The sequence below is a fragment of the Amphiprion ocellaris genome, chromosome 21 (assembly GCF_022539595.1).
Source record: "Amphiprion ocellaris isolate individual 3 ecotype Okinawa chromosome 21, ASM2253959v1, whole genome shotgun sequence".
Lineage (NCBI taxonomy): Eukaryota > Metazoa > Chordata > Actinopteri > Pomacentridae > Amphiprion > Amphiprion ocellaris.
The window spans coordinates 20754577-20775979 of NC_072786.1; the positions used below are offsets into that span (position 1 = coordinate 20754577).

General features: G+C 39.4%; 1 protein-coding gene across 1 annotated transcript; it reads left to right on the forward strand.

Annotated features, from left to right (window-relative positions):
* The first annotated feature begins 4299 nt into the window (after positions 1–4299).
* Positions 4300–20385, forward strand: lemd3 (LEM domain containing 3). The gene is made up of 13 exons (XM_023286516.3): positions 4300–5668; positions 6466–6506; positions 6701–6770; positions 8585–8658; positions 9673–9752; positions 9847–9992; positions 10312–10413; positions 10553–10655; positions 14061–14239; positions 14946–15027; positions 15116–15221; positions 15315–15393; positions 18147–20385. Exons 1-13 carry the CDS (start codon positions 4324–4326, stop codon positions 18317–18319), a joined length of 2580 nt encoding a protein of 859 aa, XP_023142284.2. The 5' UTR covers positions 4300–4323; the 3' UTR covers positions 18320–20385.
* Positions 20386–21403: the final 1018 nt, after the last annotated feature.

Below are 21403 nucleotides of genomic sequence, written 5' to 3' on the forward strand. Positions count from 1 at the left end.
CACTGCCCAAGTGCTTTAAATACAGTAAATGCACAAAACAGGAACAACACTGGTGTTCAAACAAAAAAAACTACAACTCTTAAAAAGCCAAAGTAAAACAAAGTATAAAACAGCAGCTAATACTTAATTACCTTAAATGAAACCTTTTCCCTCAGCTATTGTGTCCTGCAAGCTTCAAGATATGAAAAGGTCTTGTTAAAGTTCATGTATTACATTAGACTGCAGTACGACAAGTAGTATGGCAATATAAAATCAGAAAGACTTTATATCATGTACACAAGCAGTTCTATTTAGACTAAATTCAACTGTATTTATTATTTTCTCAGTTTGACAGTAATGTGGTTTCATTTGTGCATATGTGAGAGCAGGGCTGCCAACTTTTGACTTCAGGCTACCTGAGTAGTAGTGAGTGAACTCATGAAACAATAAGTGCTGTGATGCTACAATAATTTAATTAAAGATTTATTTTTGAGCTTTTTTGGCTTTAATGATACTGATAGAGAAAGGAAAAGGGGGACGAGAGAAAATGACAGACTGGTGGAGAGTAGAACAGTGCTCTATCGATCACATCACATATGACATGTGCTTCCTCAGGTGTTTAAACTTCACGTGAGGAAACTGACCTGGCATGTAGATACTCGATCGGCTGAGCCGCTTCACTCTGTGTTCTACTGACAGATTCAGTCTGACGGTATGTGTCTGATGAAGGCCGCTCTGTGCATGATGCAATGCTGTAGCTACGTATCTGAGGGGCGGATAGCTAAGATTATATTTACAATTATTCACTTCTGGTCAATTCATCTTTTGTTCTAATGCATTGAGACACTTGTGGACATAGTGGCGATTTGTTTTTATTAGTACAGTTTTAAGAACATAAAAGTTAGGGGGGTAGCTGGGGGGGCAAGGCTCTACAGTGCCTTGTAGCCTCTGGCTCTGTAGACATAGTTACTGGGACCAAAATGAAAGTGGAATACTCCTTGAATAAACATTTTAAATTCTAAGTATATTTTGAGTGAAATCATCCTTTAAAACCGTAATTGTGCACTTCGGTGTTCATCTATTGCAGAAGGTGGTGCTGTCTATAAAAAAAATGCACTTTACGTGCAGCCCTAGAGGTGGGGTCCTCTCAGTGCAACCCTGAGAGTGCAGCTCTGCAAATACACCCTACTCCACAGTTGGAGCCCGTCTGTATCTGGCCCTGTCTTGCTGTCTCGACCAGCCTCCTGCCTGGCCTCCAGAGGCCCTCCACCATGGAGGTTGAAGTGTGATGATATGGGACTGAGGAGATGACATTTATAGATAGCGCCATGTGTGGCTGTTGATATACCAAAACACAGGCTGACAAAATAACTCCCAGTCTGCAGAAGCTTGGCCCAAGAGGAACACTCAGGCATGATAATGATCCAAGCTAGCACACTGCCACAGTCTTCACAAAGATTAAAGTGAAAACTATGACCTGCTACCACTGTCGGCATCTTTTAAACAGAAAGGTAGTGCTACACAACCACTCCAGTAAAGAGCAGCTGAAAAATAGATTGAAAGAGTAGCAGAACTCTCCATACATTTGTGCAATACTGCTATCTTCCATGGCGAGGTGTATTAAACATGTCATCAAACATTATGAGCCGGGCAAAGTATTGAACAAATTATAGATTTGAATCTCAGCAATGAAAAGTGCTCTGACTTTTGTTGCATAGTGGTTCTGTGGTGGGCCTATTTTGAACATAGTAAACTTAAACAGTTTGTAATGTGATTACTGTAAGGTGATACAATTTTGAATCATTTGACATTTAAGTGATGTTTTACATGAATATACTCACTCCTGTAGTGTACTGTAGATGACATCAGGGGTGTAGTGCAAAATTCTGCTTTCCTGTTAAAAATGATTAATAGGGAACCGTATACTCTATGCTATATAGGGAATTAAATAGTAATTCTCTATACATAAGCAATATGGTACCCTTCCTGTTTTGATCTATCACTCATGTATCTTTTGAATGTTTGTATGTTTTTTGAATACATAATCGAACTGTATACATTAGTCTGGTTATGCTAGTTTACTGCACCTCCAGTTGTGTCTTTTCATTCATATTGTTAAATATATATATATATATATATATATATATATATATATATATATATATATATATATATATATATATATATATATATATATATATATATATATAAAAAATTTTTTTTTTTTTTTTTTTTTCTCAAACTTTACATGCTCCTTCCTCTTGATGTTCCTGTCACTTGGGATTGCTACATCTGTCACAACTGCTTCTTTCGCTGTTTATCAACCATCACAATATCTGATTGATAGACCACCACCATTTCACTCCCTCAGTTAGCCTCAGCATGTCTTTGGACTGTGAGAGGAAGCTGGAGCATCTGGTGAGAACACATGTAGGCAAAGGGAGAACATACAAACTCCACACAGGAAGATGCCAGACCAAGATGCCAAATCAAGACTGTTGAGTTGTGAGGCGACAGTGTATGTGGGCTCTCATCTCAGTCTGATTCTAAATTGTCTGTAGGTGTGAATGTGAGCATGCTTGGTTGTTTGTCTCTATGTGTAGCCCTGTATTAGACTGGAGACATGTCCAGGATATACCCTGCCTTCACGTTAAGTCAGCGGACAGTGGAGAAACACATCCATGATTGGTTAGATGCTGATTTGAATTAGACTCCAAAACTTTCTGTATAAAAGAATGTCACTGGAATACAACAATGGCTCAGAGAAAAAAAGGGGTTGTTTTGAAGTGGGCTAAGGCTCTTGCATGAAAACTTAAAACAAGGGCTTAAAATTGGGTTCTTTTATGATGGCTTAAAGAAACATATCACTTAACTGTAAACTAGGGATTTGTTTTCCTGTGTTTTACTTAAAATTGGACTTCTTAAGTCAACTTTTCTTCTGGCTGTGAGGCAACCACCAACCATCGCTGCCCCTCTGGTAAACACCTCAGAGCAAAAAGGGGAAAAAACAAAAAAGGAAGGGGGGAGGAGCAGAAGGAAAGCACCCCAAACACAAAAACCAAGCCTTACCAAAACACAGAATATAAAAACTATTTTGAAACTTCAGAACTCTGTGCTACTTGGATTAAGCTAACAAGCAATATTACATCTGCCACGCCACATCTGCTCTTTAAGTTTTGAAAATACCTTGACCAAATTGTATTATATTAAAAATTATTCAAAGCTTTTTGTTTTGTTTGATTGTTAACTTTCAACTGTTTTGTTCAATTGTTCAGCAATAGGACTTTCATGATAGCTTTAGATGTTTAAAAAAAATTGAGCTCATCCATAATCAGAACTTATTCGACCTGGACTTTTGCATTATTGCAGATTCTGAACAATAGCATAATGAGAAATAACAATGAACATTTAAGATTTTTATCTATAATAGTTCCTGAAATGTCATCCAAACATAGCCTTAAATTTCAGCGTGCAAACAAACGTGCTGAAAGTGGGTCGATAGGCAGTTTGTTTGTTTGTGTTAAATCAGGGATGAGCAGAAGGCAGTTGATGGAATAACACAAATGCAGCGGAGACTAATATGTAGTCTTTGGTTGTTAGGTGTAATTTTCTCCATCCATTGAATGCTCCATGATGGCAGTCGGAGGTTTCCTGAAGAGCAGCCTTAAGGTTCAAAGTGGTAGTTCTGACTGTCACCCTCTTATAGTACCTAACTTTCCCACATAATCCAAAAGAAAAATAATCAGTGAGACTTCAGTTATGTATCACTTTTCATACAAACAAAATACAACACAAAATGCTTTACAGATAACTGAAATAAAAATGCAATAAAACAGTCCCAACAAAACATTTTTGGTGAGGGATCAATAAAGTACTGGCAACCTGTCCTGGGTTTATATATAAATAATATGTAAAAATGTATAAATGCTTGGAATTGATAAAGCTTAGCTTATTTTATGCTGTTTTATTGGCATACATATTGTTGTCTATTTGCATGTGTTTTGTATAATAGCACTGTTATATTCCTGCAAATTCATTGTTTCTTTTTCACCTGGAATTTGCTTAAAGTTTTTGCACAGTACGTCACATTGTGCATATTTCCGTATTGAACCTCTAAATTTCAGATTTGTTAAGGGACACAAGATGGAATTGGTCACCTATAGACATTCTTTATGTAATCTCACAGGTTTCCGATATAAACAATTGCTCTGCTCAGATTTAGAGCACTGTTATTTTAAATAGCAAGCTACTGGTTTAGAACGCAGCCCCTGTTGGTCAACTGCCGCTTCACCTCTACGTCATTTCCGTCACACGGCTGGCTCCATTTTTTTTTTTTTTTACAAGATGGCGTCAACGCAGTTAACGGACGAGGAGATTTTCTCGGAACTAAAGCGCTTTGGTTTCACTCCAGGTCCGGTTACCGAAAACACTCGTCCGGTATATTTAAAGAAATTGAAGAAACTTCGCGAAGAGCAGCAGCAGAGAGGTTCCAGACCGGGTAAAACCCGAAGCAGCGGGTCTATCAACAGCACCACAGGCGACGGCGGCGCCGCGGCATCTAGGCCAGTCGGCCCTGACGTCACGCACTTGAGCACTAGCAGGAGACCGGGCCGGAAGTCCTCTGTCCTCGGTTTCAGCTCCGACGAGTCTGACGCTGAAACTCCACTGAAAAGAAAGGGCCTCGATCACAGCAGTAGGGCAAACCGAACCCCTGGTTTTCCAAAACAGCCGAAGATTACCTTACCAACTCATAATGCGGCTAGCAAGATTCAGTATGGCGGTGGTACGAGACTGAACAGTAGTTTTTCCCCCGGTCCAGACGGACAGAGAAGTGTTTCGCTGGGCTGGGGAGTTGGTGCTAGCTCGACCCCTGACTCGAAAGGAATGCATTACGACGAATCGGGGGACGATGACGATTGTGAGGAGGAATCGGAGAAGAATTCTTGCTCTTTAAATGGTCGCGGAGCGTCTCGCCTAAACAATAACAAACTAGCCGGGGAGTACTCGGATTCAGACGAGGAGGAAGTTAGGGGCATTGGCACCGGAGACCGAGAGCGAGATAGGTTAGAGTTTCGACGGGGCCACCGGATAGTCTCTGCGTTCTCTTCTCACGTCGTCGAACGAAACTCCCAAACCGAAAAGAAAAACCATGAAGTTTTTCCGCGTGGGGATATAAACATGGTGAAAACCCAAGGTGAGGCTGGAGCGGAAGACGAGTTAAAGAGAAGAGATTTGGACCCATCAGGAGGCTCGCGGAGCAACAGGATTCCCAGGAAGCACATCTACGTGTCCGTCGCCAAGAACCACGGGGGAAAGGCCGGTGAAAACAACCACGTCGACAGCGAGGACGGAACGTCTAGAAGCAACAGCACTAGTAGGTTCGCTATTGGGTTGAGACCGCGCTTCTCCAACTACAGCAGCCTGTCCCAGACATACAGGGACAACCACTCCAATCACACCCCCGCTCCCAACCACTCATACAACCAGACAGTGCTGAAGAAAAAGCTATCTGTCCCGGAGGATGAGCTTCTCCAGCAGTTCAAAAGGGAAGAGCTAGCCTCCTCTGGTAGCTTTAGTGCCCACTACCTGTCCATGTTCCTCCTCACGGCAGCCTGCCTGTTCTTTCTGCTGCTAGGCCTCATGTACCTTAGGATGAGGGGCACTGGATCCTCGGAGATGGATGGCGCCAGTAAGTATCTGACAAAATTCGCAATTTCAGCTTTTCCACGGAGTGTACAAGATACTAACTTGCAATTGAAAGACAGGACAGAATGTTTTGTGGAATTGTTTTTCTTTGCATTAGAGGGTGGTTCTTGGGGATACACAGATAAAAGAGTGGAAGCACAGGTATTAGGGAACAAGGACACAACTGCAGTGAATATAAAAGCACATACAATTTTGGAATACAAAACGAAATGCCCTTCAGATGTCTGTACCAAAAGTGGTCCAGGACAGTGGGGGCATTAATCATATAAACCAGCCCCCTATTAAAAATCTAAATGGTTACTTTGTGTCCCAGATAAATAGAAAAACCTAAAATGTGTCTCTGTTGCATTACTGCTTATTAAAATTGCTCTATTAATTTTAGCACAGTACAGAAAATAGAATAATCTGCATTAAAACTCTGCTAATAGTCCAGCTATCTATTTATGAGTGTAGTAGGGACACACTGGTCTGAATTAAAGTTTGTTGCTGAACAGTGTACAACATAATTCAGTCATGAATTAATGTTGTGTTGGTAATTACAGTCAGCATAGTCAGAGGGCAATACTCCCTGGTGGTATGGTTTTGTGCGGAGATACTGAGGCACATGTTGAGATTCTCTGAACTACAGGCATATTCCACACTGTCCAAGTATGCATTCCTGTTGTAAAATATCTAGTTTGTCTTTTCACTCATTCTGTTTGTGCATATGCATGGTGTGTTGGGTTTACAGGGTGGTTTCAAAGATCTCCCATGACTATATCTCTTTCTCTTTTGTTGTAGTTAAGAGTCACCCCTTTGGAAGTGAGTTTGACGCCTCTTATGTAAGTACATACTAACTCCCTCTTTCAGTCTGTGGACAGCAAAGTTTAAAATGGAATGTACTTAGGAAGTATAATGCACGTGAAAAGCGAACACAGCTGAAATGCTGCCTTGTAGTGAGTCGTACTTGAGCAAATGTATTGTTAAATGCACGTTTTCTTGTAGTGTGGCTATTAATTAAAAACTTTTTTTGCAGGTAAAGGAAGAAAAGGATGTGATCCTGAAGCTGCTACTCAATCTTCATGACCACTTGGCCTTCATCGCTGGTAGCTACTGACTCGCTGCACTGCACCCTCTGGTCATTGACTGACTGACTTTGTAGGCTTTGTTGTCAATGTGACATCTGAGTGAGCAGTGATTCTTTCCTTTTCATTGATTGTGTTTGTTCACAATTCTGTCACTGCCCATATAGGACCCAGTAGATTTACACTCCCCTCCAAAAGCATTGGAACAGTGAGGCCAAATCCTTTATTTTTGCTGTAGACTGAAAACATTTGGATTTGACATCAAACGATGAATATGAGACAAGAGATCAACATTTCAGGTTTTATTTCCAGGTATTTACATCTGATTCTGATACACAACTTAGAAGATAGCACCTTTTGTTTGAACCCACCCATTTTTCATGTGAGCAAAAGTAATGAAACATGTGACTGACAGGTGTATTTTTTTTGCCCTGGTGTGTCCTATTTCCTGGATTATCCAAACAACAAATAGTGCTCCATATCTACATTCAGTTTAAGATTTGGGTTTTGACTGTGCAGACTACATCTATAGTTAGAGGTTTAACTAACAGGAAAACCAGAGAGATGTCTATGGGTGAAAAACAAGCAATTTTGAAGCTGAGAGAAGATGAAAATCAATCAGAGCCATGGCACAAACATTGTCCATAGCCAGTACAACCATTTGGAATGTCCTGAAGTAGAAAGGAACCACTGGTGTACTAAGTAACAGACATGGGATGTGTAGACCAACAAAAACAGCAGCAGTTGATGACAGAAACATTGTGAGAGCTGTGTTCTGTTACAAAGAATGCTATCTTCTAAGTTGTGTATCAGATCCAGATGTAAATACCTGGAAATAAACGCTGAAATGTTGATCTCTTGTCTCATATTCATCGTTTGATGTCGAACCCAAATGTTTTCAATCTACAGCAAAAATAAAGGAAGTGACCTCACAATACTGTTGGAGGGGAGTGTGTCTCACTGATGAACACACATTAAAAGTCTTTATTTTATCCAGCCCTAGTGTGTGCTAAAGTTATCAAAACACAATGAAAGGTAGCAAAACCTGATTCAGTTGGCCTCGCTGTTCTAGGCGTGTAGACCTAATGAACACGTTTCTGTTCTCAGTGCTTTTATGATGCTTATTAATTTGTCCTCAAATCATTAGGTGCCTTCTGCGCAACCACCTCTGATTAAACTATGTTTAAAATAACATCTCTGAAGTTTTCGTTTGAAATATCAAGTACTTGTCAAGATAACATTTTTAAAAATGACCTGCCTACTTTGACAACGTATATTCACACAATAAAATTTGTGAAATATCTCAGCGACTAATAAAGATAAAAGCCTGACTGTTGTTTCTCATCATGCCATTGATTGAGAATCTGCAATATAGGACACATAAAGTAATCTCTAATTACAAGCAAGTTGAAATATGAAAAATATTTAAGCTGCAATGACAGGGCCCATCGTTGAGGACACATTAACAAAAGATGCTAAGTTGCAGAAGTCAACTATTGATACTTCCTGAACTATATATGGTAGCATTTCACAATATTACCACAAAACATAAAATACTTTGTAAAATGAAATACTTGTTCACAAAAATGGAGAAAAAAAGTTATTTTTGTAGAACTTTCATAGCTGATTAAGCAGGTATGACAAGTTGCACCACACACACAGAAATTGTACTAGATAACCTAATCCAAATTTAACAAAATATAGTTTGTTCCTTTATATAAACGTGAGTGCATGTCAGTCGGTAAAGAGTATGTGAAGACGTCACATTGATGCAAAAAGTCAGCAGGAGTTTAATCTTACTCATCAGTAATGGTTTGCTATTATAATTTTTACAGGCCAGCATGACTGTGGAGATCAGCAGCATCCAAACAGGAGTCTGTCCATTGATGAGGCCTCTGCGTATTTATTGGTATGTTTACACTGTCTGCTCAACACAACCTCAGATAAGCTGTTGACATTGTTGCTGATTATTTTGAACAAGCCAAGAGATCACAGTGCAGGGTCTGTGGTTCACAGTGTCCATGTAATTCATGTAATTTGTATACCAGAGTAACCTGAGAGCTTGATATTTTAATTTGAATTTTGTTATGTGAATTTGAAAATCACATTTTGAGTGAACACAGCAGTTTATTATCAGTTAAAAGTTGTATTATCAGCTTTCTTTCTAGCTCCAATGTAATAGAAATCTATTATTTTTCAGCAACACTGAGTGTGATTACTTCCTCCTCAGTAATGGGGTTACAGTTGAATTTGTCCAGTAAGCTGAGTTTCTTACCTGTTATGTAAACAAGAAACCTTGTCACTGTAAGTGGTAATTATAACAGCCTTGAGTGAAACAATGAAAGACAAATCTTATATTTATATTAAGTACAATTTTTTTTATCATTATACACTTAAAACAAAAGAATAGAGAATAATGTTGCTACTAAGCTGTTTATGTGGATTTACAGTAACCTGGTGTAAATGCACAAATGGATTTGGACAGTACATGAAATGAACATTTGGTCACATCTCCATGTCAGTGTTTATGCCATGTATCCCAGCCAGTATTTGCATGCACTCACACATGCGAGTCTTGAGCTATAAGTTAGTGTCAATCATGCATTTTTTTCAGGGAAGAAAGAAGAAAAATCATCTTATAGTGAGCTTTGCATCATTACAGCTTTCAACAGCAGTGACTACCTTGTGTGTTTTTGCAAGTGATGTTTGGCTTCGAGGGATACATCAAAAGGCAGCATTCACCACATTTAGCAGTTGGAGTGTGTTTTCTCTCTGTGAAAGTAGAATGAAAAAACAAACCCACAAAGTATGAAGGATTACTGAAAAGCAATATTACAAAACCTGGACTCTTAGGAATCGGAGCTGGAGAAAGCTAAACTGTTTCTCTCATCACTATCCTCTGTGCCATGTGTCTCTTGTTCAGACTCAGAATAAGGAGTTTAAAGACTTCTTTCATGTTTCTCTGGAGTGGATCATCCGAACAGGACAGGATCTTGGCATAAGGTAATACAAGATGCATACACATTCATGTACAAGCCTCCCAGTGCTCCTCATTGTGTGTGCAAGTAACATCTGTACTCTGTGTGTTTGTGTGCAGACTAACCGGGCAGGTAGCTGATGATCCAGTGACTGATGTGTCTGAGATCTCTCGACTGGAGTCCACACATCCCAAGATGCCCTTCCAATGCCGTTTCCGCCGAGCTTTCCTCACCGTCATCTGCAGGGTCCTGCTCATCGCAGTCGGTGCATAAACCATTTCATATAAACAGCAGTTACATCTGTTCACTTAAATTAATCTTTACTAATCAAGGTGATATTCATTAAATAGATTTTTTATCATATATAGAAAAGACAGTGCCTTCAGGTAGCACTATTTGACCATGTCCATAAATAGCCTGATCGAAAACCACTTTACCATTTTTTCTATTGTTTTTGAGGCTCAGATCTTGTTTAAGACTTTTATCTTTTCTTGTAAATACAAGATTGTTCTAGTAGTTTATCAATGTGCAACACTGAGCACTTATGTAGTATCTGTGTTTCAACTTGTGACTTCTGTGTGCAGTGGTAGGCTGTATGTGGAGTGTGGTGTACTACATGAGGTATCGCTGGAGGAGAGAAGAGGAGGAGACCAGGCACATGTATGACATGGTGGAGAAGATCATTGGTAAGAAGCATCAATGCTTTCGCATGAGTGTCAACCAAGTTGTGTTTGCTTACAGATTAGAAAATGGTTACTCTCATTTGTGTCTACGACAATTTGGCAACATGGTCCCCAACTCATGCAAAACTTTGTTGTTGTTCAGATGTGTTGAAGACCCATGGTGAAGCCTGCCAAGAAAACCAGGACATACAGCCATACCTGCCAATTCCCCATGTCAGAGACTCCTTGGTTCAGCCTCAGGAGCGGTGAGTACCAACACTGCTCCAACTTGATCTTAAGTTTCAGAGTCTAGTAAGAAAACTTAACAAAGGTCACATCAGGGCCTGAAGTGAACAGCTACTCAGCAGCAAAACAAAGTTGTAAAAATGATTTAAAACTATGCAGACCACTATCTGTAGAATTTTTATGTGCTATTTATGTGCTAGTTTCCAGCCATAACTTTAAAAATGTTCTATGATTCACAGTCAGTGTTCTGAAAATACAAACATGATTAACAAACTAATTTTAATGATTTCATATGTCTAATATATCATACTTGATGAACAAATACAACATGTCATGACTGAACAGTGCAACATTTTTGTGGCATATGCTACATAAAACATCGGCCGGTGCAGTGACGGAATTTACCACAGTATGCATAGTGCTCGTGTGAAGTGAATATTTGTGTGCTTGTTTGTGTATAAGAGGTGAATCTATGGCACATCATTGTCACTGTAGCTAAATGTAGGTATGTGACTGGTATGTTAGCCATATATAATTAAACATTCAGAAATAATTTGGAAAAGTAGCTTTGGTACCTGGTTATGTGATGATATGTTAAATAGCCATGTGCTCCATGTTGCTTATACTAATTAGCTGTGTAGAAAATCACAATCTTTAATGTTATTATTTTAAAAAATACAACAAAATTAAGTGAAATATCATTCAATGCAAAGAAGACGATTCTAAACTAACAAAACTGTGCAAGGATAAAAATCTAGAGGTTTATAAAAATGGAGATGCATAAAAAAAAGTGACTACTAATAAATATGTATAAACATAGGAAAATCTACATTTAGCAACGAAAACATGCGGTATGCAGTTCATTGTTCATTTACTATTGCAACAGCCCTCATGTATGTGCTGTTTTTTAGTCTGTTTGTTTTGGCTTTTATTCCCCTGTACTGCCTCCGGTGAGGTGAGGTGAGGTGAGATCCGAGTATTTGGATTGCAAAATTATTATTCGGATACCAACAGAACAACCGGATATTCGTGTCCAGCCCTATTGGCTAGGGTGTTGTTTTTCATTAACCTCATGAAGTGGAGTCACTGCTGTGCCTTCATGATCAGTGCAGTGGTGTTCATTATTCAAGAATCTTGAGAGATCCTCTCCACACATTCCTTGTTGATGTATTTGAGCTCAGGGTCAGATCTGTTTCTCCTGAAGTCCACTATTATTTCTTTAGTTTTCGTGATGTGGTTCAGGAGTTTGTTACTGCAGCACCATAATGACAGTTTTTCCACCTCATCTCTAGAGTGTAGACTCATCTTCCCCTGTGATGAGCCCAACCACTGTCATGTCGTCCACGAACTTCATGATGGAGTTGCTTGGGTGGGTGGGGGTGCAGTCATATGTAGACAGTGACAGTAGGAGACTCGGCACACATCCCTGTGGGGGGCCAGTGTTGAGACTGAGGGTTTGGTGGGGTTTGGTACCCTATTCAAGGGAATTGTGCACTGCAATCTACTGTTGTACATTTGCTGTAATGGAAACGCTGCAAACAGTAATGATTGAACACTTGCACCTTTAACCATTGTTAGGACATGCTGCACTTGATAGGCTGGTTCATTGAAGGCATGTAGATGTCTTCAGACCTGGCCTCCATTTGCATGGTCCACAGAGGAGTTACATAGCACCTTCTGTGTCCACTGTGTGGCGATGGAAGACAACCACTGATTATACATCATGTTTCTGTATATCATATGTAGAACACAGCATGTAAATTTCTTGTAAATTGGATGATGTTTTGGCATATTAACCTGACTTACTGCTGCCAGGAAGTGCTTCTCAGTATTGCCATGTAGATGTGTTCATGTCTGGAGTGTTATTAAGCATGAGGACTTTGTGGCCATTTGAAGATAGCATATTGGTGTCATCACAGCAACAGCTTTCAGTTAGTTACAACTCTGATGACTTTACATCACAAAGGGCTTTAGGTCACACCAACTACACGAATACTGCAAATGGCAAAAGCTGTACATTTGGAAATGATACATATGCCTACCAAATATGGGTCATCTAGATGAATACTAACGTGGAAGCTGAGGGTTTGAAATTTTGTGGGGCGCTATTAAGCTATTTTGCCACGGCCACAATCCGTAGAACATAGTATTTTTCCTGTGCTTTTGACACATGCAAAGTTTCATGAGTCTTTAAGCACTTTAGCCTCTTAAAAATGTAATTTACAACAAAAATAACAAATCTTTTGAACACAAGAGGGCCTTCAAATTATTTTTATGTAAATCCTTAATAATACATATTTTAATATGCAGAGTTTATACGCAGAGTTCAGGTGGATCATTAGGTTGGCATTTCAATCCTCTTGACCACTCCACACACCAACACTGAACCTCAGGTTGCTTCCATATTCCATTCCATGGCTGCTCTGCTCTGCTAACTAGAGGGCTGTGCAAAGAGAAAGCAGTTGTCACAACTTACAGCTAACTCAAGGGTTGAGTATCATTTGTATTTTAACAATTTTGATTCTTGTTCCGATTCTGCTCATTGATTCTAGTTCTTAACAATTCTTCATTCCAAGTTATTACAACAGTAAAATTCTGCTTTTGTATTAATGCGTGAGTAATAATAGTCTAGTAATATGTTACTATAACAACCATAGGGGACATTTTCTGAGTACTTTATTTTTTCTTCCATGGTACATTTTCCTGAGCATACGTTTATTTTAGACAGCATTTCCACTGTAAGACTTTACAGAGTGGTATTAGTACTTTTACTTGAGTAAAGGATGTGAGTATTTTCAAAACCAGTTTTTTTGCAAGAAAATCACAGTTAGTGCAGCTTAGCCACGACTGAGTAGGATAATGCTAAAGTCCCGATTTATTAATACATCAGGAGATATAAAACACAGATACATTCAGCATGCAGAGTGTTGCAAACGGATAGCTATATATATACGGTAGGTGTTTGCAGTACACTGTGTGAGCCTTTTGCTGGTCTGTTGTCTGGACCATAGGCAGGGTCCAGGAAGAGATTCTCTTGGACCAAAGTGGTCATTAGCCTCAGGGCTACACAGGGTCACCCAACACACCAACCCTGCTGGCCGCTTGCTATCCACCACTCACACTTTCTCTGCCTACACATCTGCACTGCTCTACATTCTCTAACAACTGATTGCACAAGCACCAGTGAAATGTGTTTATGAACTGATGAGCAGGATCAAAATTAAACTTTCTTAATAATTCCTTCAAAATTAAAACTTTGAACTGGCTTCAACTTGGAACTTATACAGTTGTGTGACCAAACGTGATTAGAAAAGAGCAAAATAGGTTGTTTTAATTACGAATTTATACATTTTTCTCACATCACAGAAGCTGTCTATTGACTTATCAGGGAAAGAAGATGTGTTAACATTTATATTGTTTTACAGGAAGAAAATGAAGAAGATTTGGGAGCGAGCTGTGAGTTTCCTCTCAGCCAATGAGTCCAGGATTCGAACAGAGACTCAGAGGATTGGTGGAGCGGACTTCCTGGTCTGGAGGTGGCTCCAGCCTTCTCTTAGTCTTGACAAGACCTCCTTGATGCCCTCCAAAGTCTGGCAGGGAAAAGGTAATGCACATTGAAAATTATCTAGTGATTCCAGAGGGAATTTCTCTCAATTTGTAGCAACCATGCCTTCAGAAACCAAATATGAATGGTATCATTTAAAAAAAAATATTTACGGCTCCCAACAGACAACCCTCTTAATTTCCTAGCAGTGCATATTTAGTAAATGAGTTGTTAGACCAGTGATCCATTAACATTTCAATTCAATTTTATTTATAGAGTGCCACCATACACCGATTAGGCATAACATTCTGACCACTGACAGGTGAAGTGAATAACACTGATTATCTCTTCATCATGGCACCTGGTAGTGGGTTGGATATATTCGGCAGATTGGATTGCACTCATGGTTAACTAGCACCATTTCCAGTCTGGTTCATTCTCTCTGCTACAGTATATCCTCTGCTCTGCTGTCTGCTTAAACCATGACACAATAAGCAGAGAAGAGAAAAGACAGGCCAAGAAATGTGTATTAAATGCCCTCCACTGATATGTTATGTGTCCCAAATTAGGTAATTTATTCATGCAGCAAACCGTCACAATCTGGAGGCTTGCAGTGTACACCCACAATTTCTCATATTGTTCTGGTTGTGCAAAACTCCAAGTATTAGGTCATAAAGTTATGTATTTTATACACATATGTACTCTCACCATGACTGCCTGCATGTTCTGTCTGTTGTGACACTATCACTTTGCCTTTTCGTTTCAGCTTTCCCTCTGGACCGGAGGAATTCACCTCCCAACAGTCTCACGCCATGTCTTAAGATCAGAAATATGTTTGACCCAGTCATGTGAGTCTCTTCTGTGTGTTGTATAAGCTGTAAACGACTACGAAGCAGAATATTTTCCCATTCACTGAAGTTGTGTTTGTATTTTCAGGGAGGTTGGGGAAAACTGGGATCTAGCTATTCATGAGGCAATCCTGGAGAAGTGCAGTGACAACGATGGCATTGTCCATATCGCAGTCGACAAGAACTCACGAGAGGTATGCTCAGTCCTATGAGTGAGGACCACAGTTTCTCATACAAAGTGTTAGCAGCAGCGATGTTACTGTGTCTTCTTTCTTTTGTCCCCACAGGGATGTGTCTATGTGAAATGTCTCTCTGCAGAACACTCAGGGAAAGCCTTCAAGGCACTTCATGGCTCCTGGTTTGATGGTAATTTACACACAACATACATTTAGAACACATCAGCATTAACTAAAGGAAAAAACAAATGGGTTTCTACACATGAGGAAACAATATAAAATTTGGGAATTATTGGAGATGATTTCCTTGCTAAGCCTGTGTTCCCTGTCCATATTCACATAGCAAATATTGAATTTCCATACCTTCAAGCAAATAAGGCAAACTTCAATAAAAACACAACAAGCTGACAAAACTGTTTTATTTATTTAACCAACAATTTACAGAATCAGGAGGCGTCAGATACTTTCCTAGAGCACTGTAGTTGCATGGCAACTACCAGCAGCCATACTGAAAATTCTTACACGTTTTACAATGCATTGAGTTTATTCATGCAACTTTGCATTATCATTATTTGATTTCATGGTGGTTTGCATCTGATGCATTTAAATGAAACTATTGAACATTCTTTCAAAATCATTTTTTATTGCAAGTACCTATTATTATTATTATTATTTTATCACCCTAATTTATATATCCCCACTTAGAAAGAGCCAGTTAATATAGAGCAGTTAGCATTAAAACTCACTGGATTAGGCAGTCCTTCCAGGATTTCGCGGGCGTTTTTCGAGATTGTTGCGGCTGAAAATGCCTGAAAATGTGAGTTGCAATGTTTTAAGCGTATTTGTTGCAATGAAATTGCGGGAGACAGTGACAATTGCTTAAAAAAAAAGTTGCGTTTTTTCAGCTTTCAGAACATGTTTCAACGTTGTAATTGACAATATTTATTCCGAAATTAATTACTTAATGCTCCATTTATACAAAAGCTGGCATACCATGGTGGGAAATTAGCAGCAGCCAGATACTGGCTTAACATGAATTGGTTGGTAGATTTAAAGCACAAAATGATAATTTACTATGGAATGAATCGTATTTGGACATATGTCAGTGTCCTAAAAAGTTAATTTCACTTCCTGGCGCTCACGGCTTGTCACGTCAGTTAACAAGACAAGCACTCAGAGAGTGCAGTACTCCACCAAGACTGTTCATTCCCTGACCTCACGCTGAACACAGGCGTGTTATGTATGTGTGTACCGAATCGCGTGACGTAAATATGTAGCAGGCGGCGGGAATTGATGGGACTCAGAAACATCCCCACAATTTAATCAGTTGTTCTTTGTATCATGGGGACTGCTATGATTGGTGGAACTTACGGGAGGCTGGCCAAAATTGCAGAAAAGTTGCGGTGATTGGACAAAATTGCAAGGTCGCACAGAAGTCGCCCACATTACTGCGGATGCAACAACAATCTGCCTGTCCATCTTCTGCTCAGTTTTCTCATCAAGTGTGAACAAGATCCCATCCATACATTGGTCAGATCCATGAATATTTGAACATTGTCACAATTTCCATTTGGATTTGAAATTAAACAATCAAGATGTGCATTAAGTGCAGACTTTCAGCTTTAATTTGAGGGTATTTACATCCAAATCAGATGAACAGTGGAGGAATTACAACACATTTTATATGTGTCCTCCACCTTTAAAGTAATTGAACAAACTAGCAATCATAAATCAAATTGTCACTTTGTCTTAATATTTGGTTATAAATCCTTTGCAGTCAATGACAGTCTGAAGTCTGAAACCCAAAGACATCACCAGATGCTGGGTTTGGTCCCCAGTGATGCTCTACCAGGTCTCTACTGCTGCTGTCTTCACTTCCTACTAGTTCTTGGAACATTTTCCCCTCAGTTTTGTCTTCAGCGAGTAAAATTAATGCTCAGTTGGATTCAGGTCAGGTGATTGACTTGGCCATTGCAGATCATTCCACTTCTTTGCCTGAAAGAACTCTGGTTGCTTTCACGGTATGTTTCAGGTCGTTGTCCATCTGCACCGTGAAATACCATCTTATGAGTTCTTACCGCCACCAAAACTCAGGAAGTGATGTGGAGATTGGGACCATATTTTGGTTGGATACTGATTAGATGAAATTTCTTAAACTCTTCACTATGTTCATGGATGTGACTTCAGCTTCACTAGTTGATGGAGGCATGCAGTGCAACGCGGTATCTTGCAGTGATTCCTGATTCTTCTTTTTAGATATTTATTATGGACAAAAGACTGTTAGGGCAGGAATCTGAGAGCTTCAGAACTTTCCCGAGATAGTTAATTTGGCAAACCTCATTTTCCAAAATGTTAACAAACAGAAACGGGGTTCATGTTGCTGCCCAGAATCTAAATTAATGTACCCGAGGCAACATTTTACTTTCTGGACTTGAAAAAGTTTACAGCTATTCACTCAAGACTTAAAACAACACTCAAATTATTCAAGCACTTCCACTTTATATTCAATTATCTGTTAAATGAATTGAACATGCTGGCTAATTAGTTTTTTATTTAGTCAAAGAATACAACACTTTGAATGCTTTACCAGTCTCTATTTGAGGATTATATTTAGTTGCAAAGTCCTGCAGACACGTGGATTAAGCTGCCCTTTTTCCACTCCATCATTTCCATCTGAGCAGATAATGGTTCCAGTTTGTAGGAGGACTGAGAGAATGTTCTAACAGCAGTAGAAGGTGACAGTTTGTTTCAAAAACAAAAGTGTGATAGCAACCATTAGTACCTTGCATGTAGCTATCACGCTTGTGGCTGAGGAGTTTAAAGCTTTGGATGAACATCTCTGTGGGGTTCCATCAGGGGAAACTATAATCTGGAATGAGTAGCTCTATGTATTGAAGAGCACTGTAGTCATTGGTCTTTGACAGGTCTTCCTTCTGTTGATAGGTAAGCTGGTGACGGTGAAATATCTGCGTTTAGACCGATACCACCAACGCTTCCCACAAGCCCAGGGCTGCAGCACGCCTCTGAAGGCCTCCAGCCACCACCTGAACACCACAAGCACCATGAACACACGTCTGCAGTACTCTGGCTCAGCCAAATCTTCAGGCTTCTCATGAGATGACCATTGGATTCAGAATTAACATTCTCCGCTGTGCCCTCCCAGCATTACAGCACCAGTCTGCTGTTGCTTCTTCACTGCTTTAGAGCAGACTTCAGTTTGTGTCACAGGGAAGCTTTTTTTTTGGTTTCTTTTTCATTTTTCACCACAGGATATTTGCAAAAGAAACTGTTCAGCAGTGCAGTGTTTGTTTTATATAATCTTTGTATTAGAAGTGTCATAGATTTAAGAAAGAAGCAGAGTTCTTCTAGACTATTTAAGATGTGTGCAGAGACTCCAGTTTTCCCTCCTCTCCCATTGTATATCTGATGCCATGATGGAGTTCATTTAGGCACTGTATGGAAATGGCTGCATGTATCAGAACATCTCTATGTAAGCTTTCATTACAACAATGTGGGTGTCGAATCCCAGAGGTGTTCAACCTGTTCATAGGATTACTCTGATTAATAGCATTTTAGTAAAGGGAGGATGACAGGAACAGACGTCTGGAGGTTGTGCTGTACATACATGTGAACTACAGCACAAGCTGGGTTACGTTTTCTCTACTACAGTAAACCTGAAGTGCACATTTTACTTGCAGCTCGCTCACCACAGAAAAGTCCACCTGTAGCCACAGACAGACCCTTCCAGAGGGCCTCAAGTCAGCCAGAACACAGCATCAGTAAGGATGATGATTGGACCAGTGTCTTTGTTCCATGTATGAGCCTTTCTCCCCCTTCGACATTCATCTTGTGAAAGTGTCCTGCAGTGCTCCCAGATGTATGACTGACAGTCCCTTGAAGCTTTCTTCTCCAGATATAGTCCAAGTTATTATTGTTACTTATATTTATTATTTACCTCTTTAAAGTTGGGTTGTTTTTACTGTTGACTTGTCCACTCATTAATTTCCAAAACCGTTGCGAACAATGACCTCGTTTTATCCCTCTGCAAACATGAGCTACAGACTAGAGGAGCTCAGACTTCAGGATGATTCATGTCCAGCTGACTGTCTGTGCTTCTCTCTCATGAGACAAATATTTCTTGTGGATGGAACCTGATGCTGTCACTGCTGATCTTTGATCTTGTCAGCCTCATGTATGACGCTAACATTAGTGTGTTATAACTAGGACTATGAAGATGTTTAAATTCCAATATAAATTCCAAATATTCCAGACACATCAGAGAGGCTGTAAAGAGCTTAAGGATTCCTGGTTGAGTGAGTCTGTTTTTACAACCTGTGTCTCTTCATAAAAGACAAACAAGAAGGAGATGCTAGACATATTTTAATTTAATGCAGTGAATTGAAATTTGGATTCAGTTATTGCAGTGTGAAATTGTACAAATGGTGCACATTCCAAATGTTAAAAGCCTGCTGCAGCAACCTGCAGCCGATGACCCTCACTGTGCCTTAAATTTGTGCTTTTTTACTGGCACTGCATTATTGGAGAATGTACTGGATTTAAGAGATGTTGAAACATTTTAAACGGTGACAAAGGCCTAGCTGTAGTTCTGTCAGTTTCTGCAGATTTGATATTTTGTAGCAATTTCCTTTGATATTAAACCAAAAGCTTCTATTTATTATTTTTGTTAAAACCACCAAGGCATGTACTATTTCAATGTTATGACACCTGCTATATGTGTCAACTTTTTTTTTTTCCATCAGGGATCAACTTTACATCCACTTTGAAACAATTGTCAGGATGTGTAAAACAACAAAATAAAGTGAATAATCTAGTGGTTGGTGCATCAATGTAATCTATTTTTGTATGTCTAACAGATTGGTGCACCTGCAGTGTCTCAGTTCTCACTGACTAACGGGGCTAAAGGTAAATGAGTGACATAACAGCACTTCTCAAAGCTTGTGCTTCACATTTAAGTGCATCCTCCTTAATTCATTTTACCTTTGTGGGTTTTTTTTAATGTAAACACTGTACATTGATATAACTGTAATATCTTCCATTATATGCTTTATTTCCCTGACGTTGTATGGGGGGTGGTATTGGGGAAGAGTAGGGATACAGAAGTTTTAATGTAATTTGCCAGGTGTACAAATAGCTCAAATTAAAGGTTTATCAGGAGTTTTTACATTGTGTTTTTGTGCTTGTCTGTCATTTGCACACATGGGGTGGAAACATTTCAGAAACATCTGTGAGGTTTTTATTCCCATCTCGTTGGCCATTATTTATCAAAGTCAAGAGGCCATCTTTGAAATGAAATCTATAAATGATTTTACATACTAGCTTTTATGTAATGGACTCCTACATAGCTGCCATGGTTACATCTGTCCAAGGTCAGTGCCTAGTTTTCACTCACCACTGAAGCTTCACAGTTGGACCATTCTGATCCCTTCATTGTACAGGGTGTCCCCAAAGTCTGGACACATAGGCAAAGATAGAGATTTTCAAGAAATGAAATGAAATTCATCTGCTGTCTTTCCATATTTCCATCCATCACATCCACTGAGAAGTACCAGTTCAACTCTTTCTTCTTTCGACAAAGCCATATTTAATGTGTGGAGGCAAAAAAAAAGACATTTCCTATGTGTCCAGACTTTAGGGACACCCTGTATTATAGAGAGATACGCTCTCCTATTTACACTGAATATAAATGTGAACGCAAAAAATACATGGCCTTCTTTTCTGACTTAGAGAAAAAAAAATTACAATTTTATTTGTAAATTGTTAAATTTACCCAGTTGTGCACAAAACTAATTCTGGACCATTGAGTTAATTCACAGCCCAGTTAGGTGTGACTTAGCATGGCATTGATTACATAGTGTGACCAGGCACTACTCCACTATTTGTCACTGAAGAAATGGTTTTGGACAACATGGTAGAGCATACAATCTGCTGCATGACCCCTAGCCAGAGACTGACAAATCTGGCCCATCCATCTGCAAAACTGTTTGCAATCGGCTACAGTGACTACTGATGAAATTGCTGGTATGCACAACCAGAGAACATCTGCTCAAACTGAGGAATCACCTGAGAGAACCTGGTTAGCAATCTCTTCGCCCACACCAAGGCCTTGACTCATGTTTAACACTAAACTTTAAAAAAAAAAAAAAAAAAGTTGCCTTGTATCCTACAAATCTGCAGAAGTT

Bases quoted from the DNA above. Each gene is read 5' to 3' on its own strand.
- lemd3 (XM_023286516.3), top strand. From the start codon at position 4,324: ATGGCGTCAACGCAGTTAACGGACGAGGAGATTTTCTCGGAACTAAAG. The intron at 9,993-10,311 runs GTGCATAAACCA...TTCTGTGTGCAG, and splicing joins GGTCCTGCTCATCGCAGTCG to TGGTAGGCTGTATGTGGAGT. The intron at 15,222-15,314 runs GTATGCTCAGTC...TTGTCCCCACAG, and splicing joins TCGACAAGAACTCACGAGAG to GGATGTGTCTATGTGAAATG.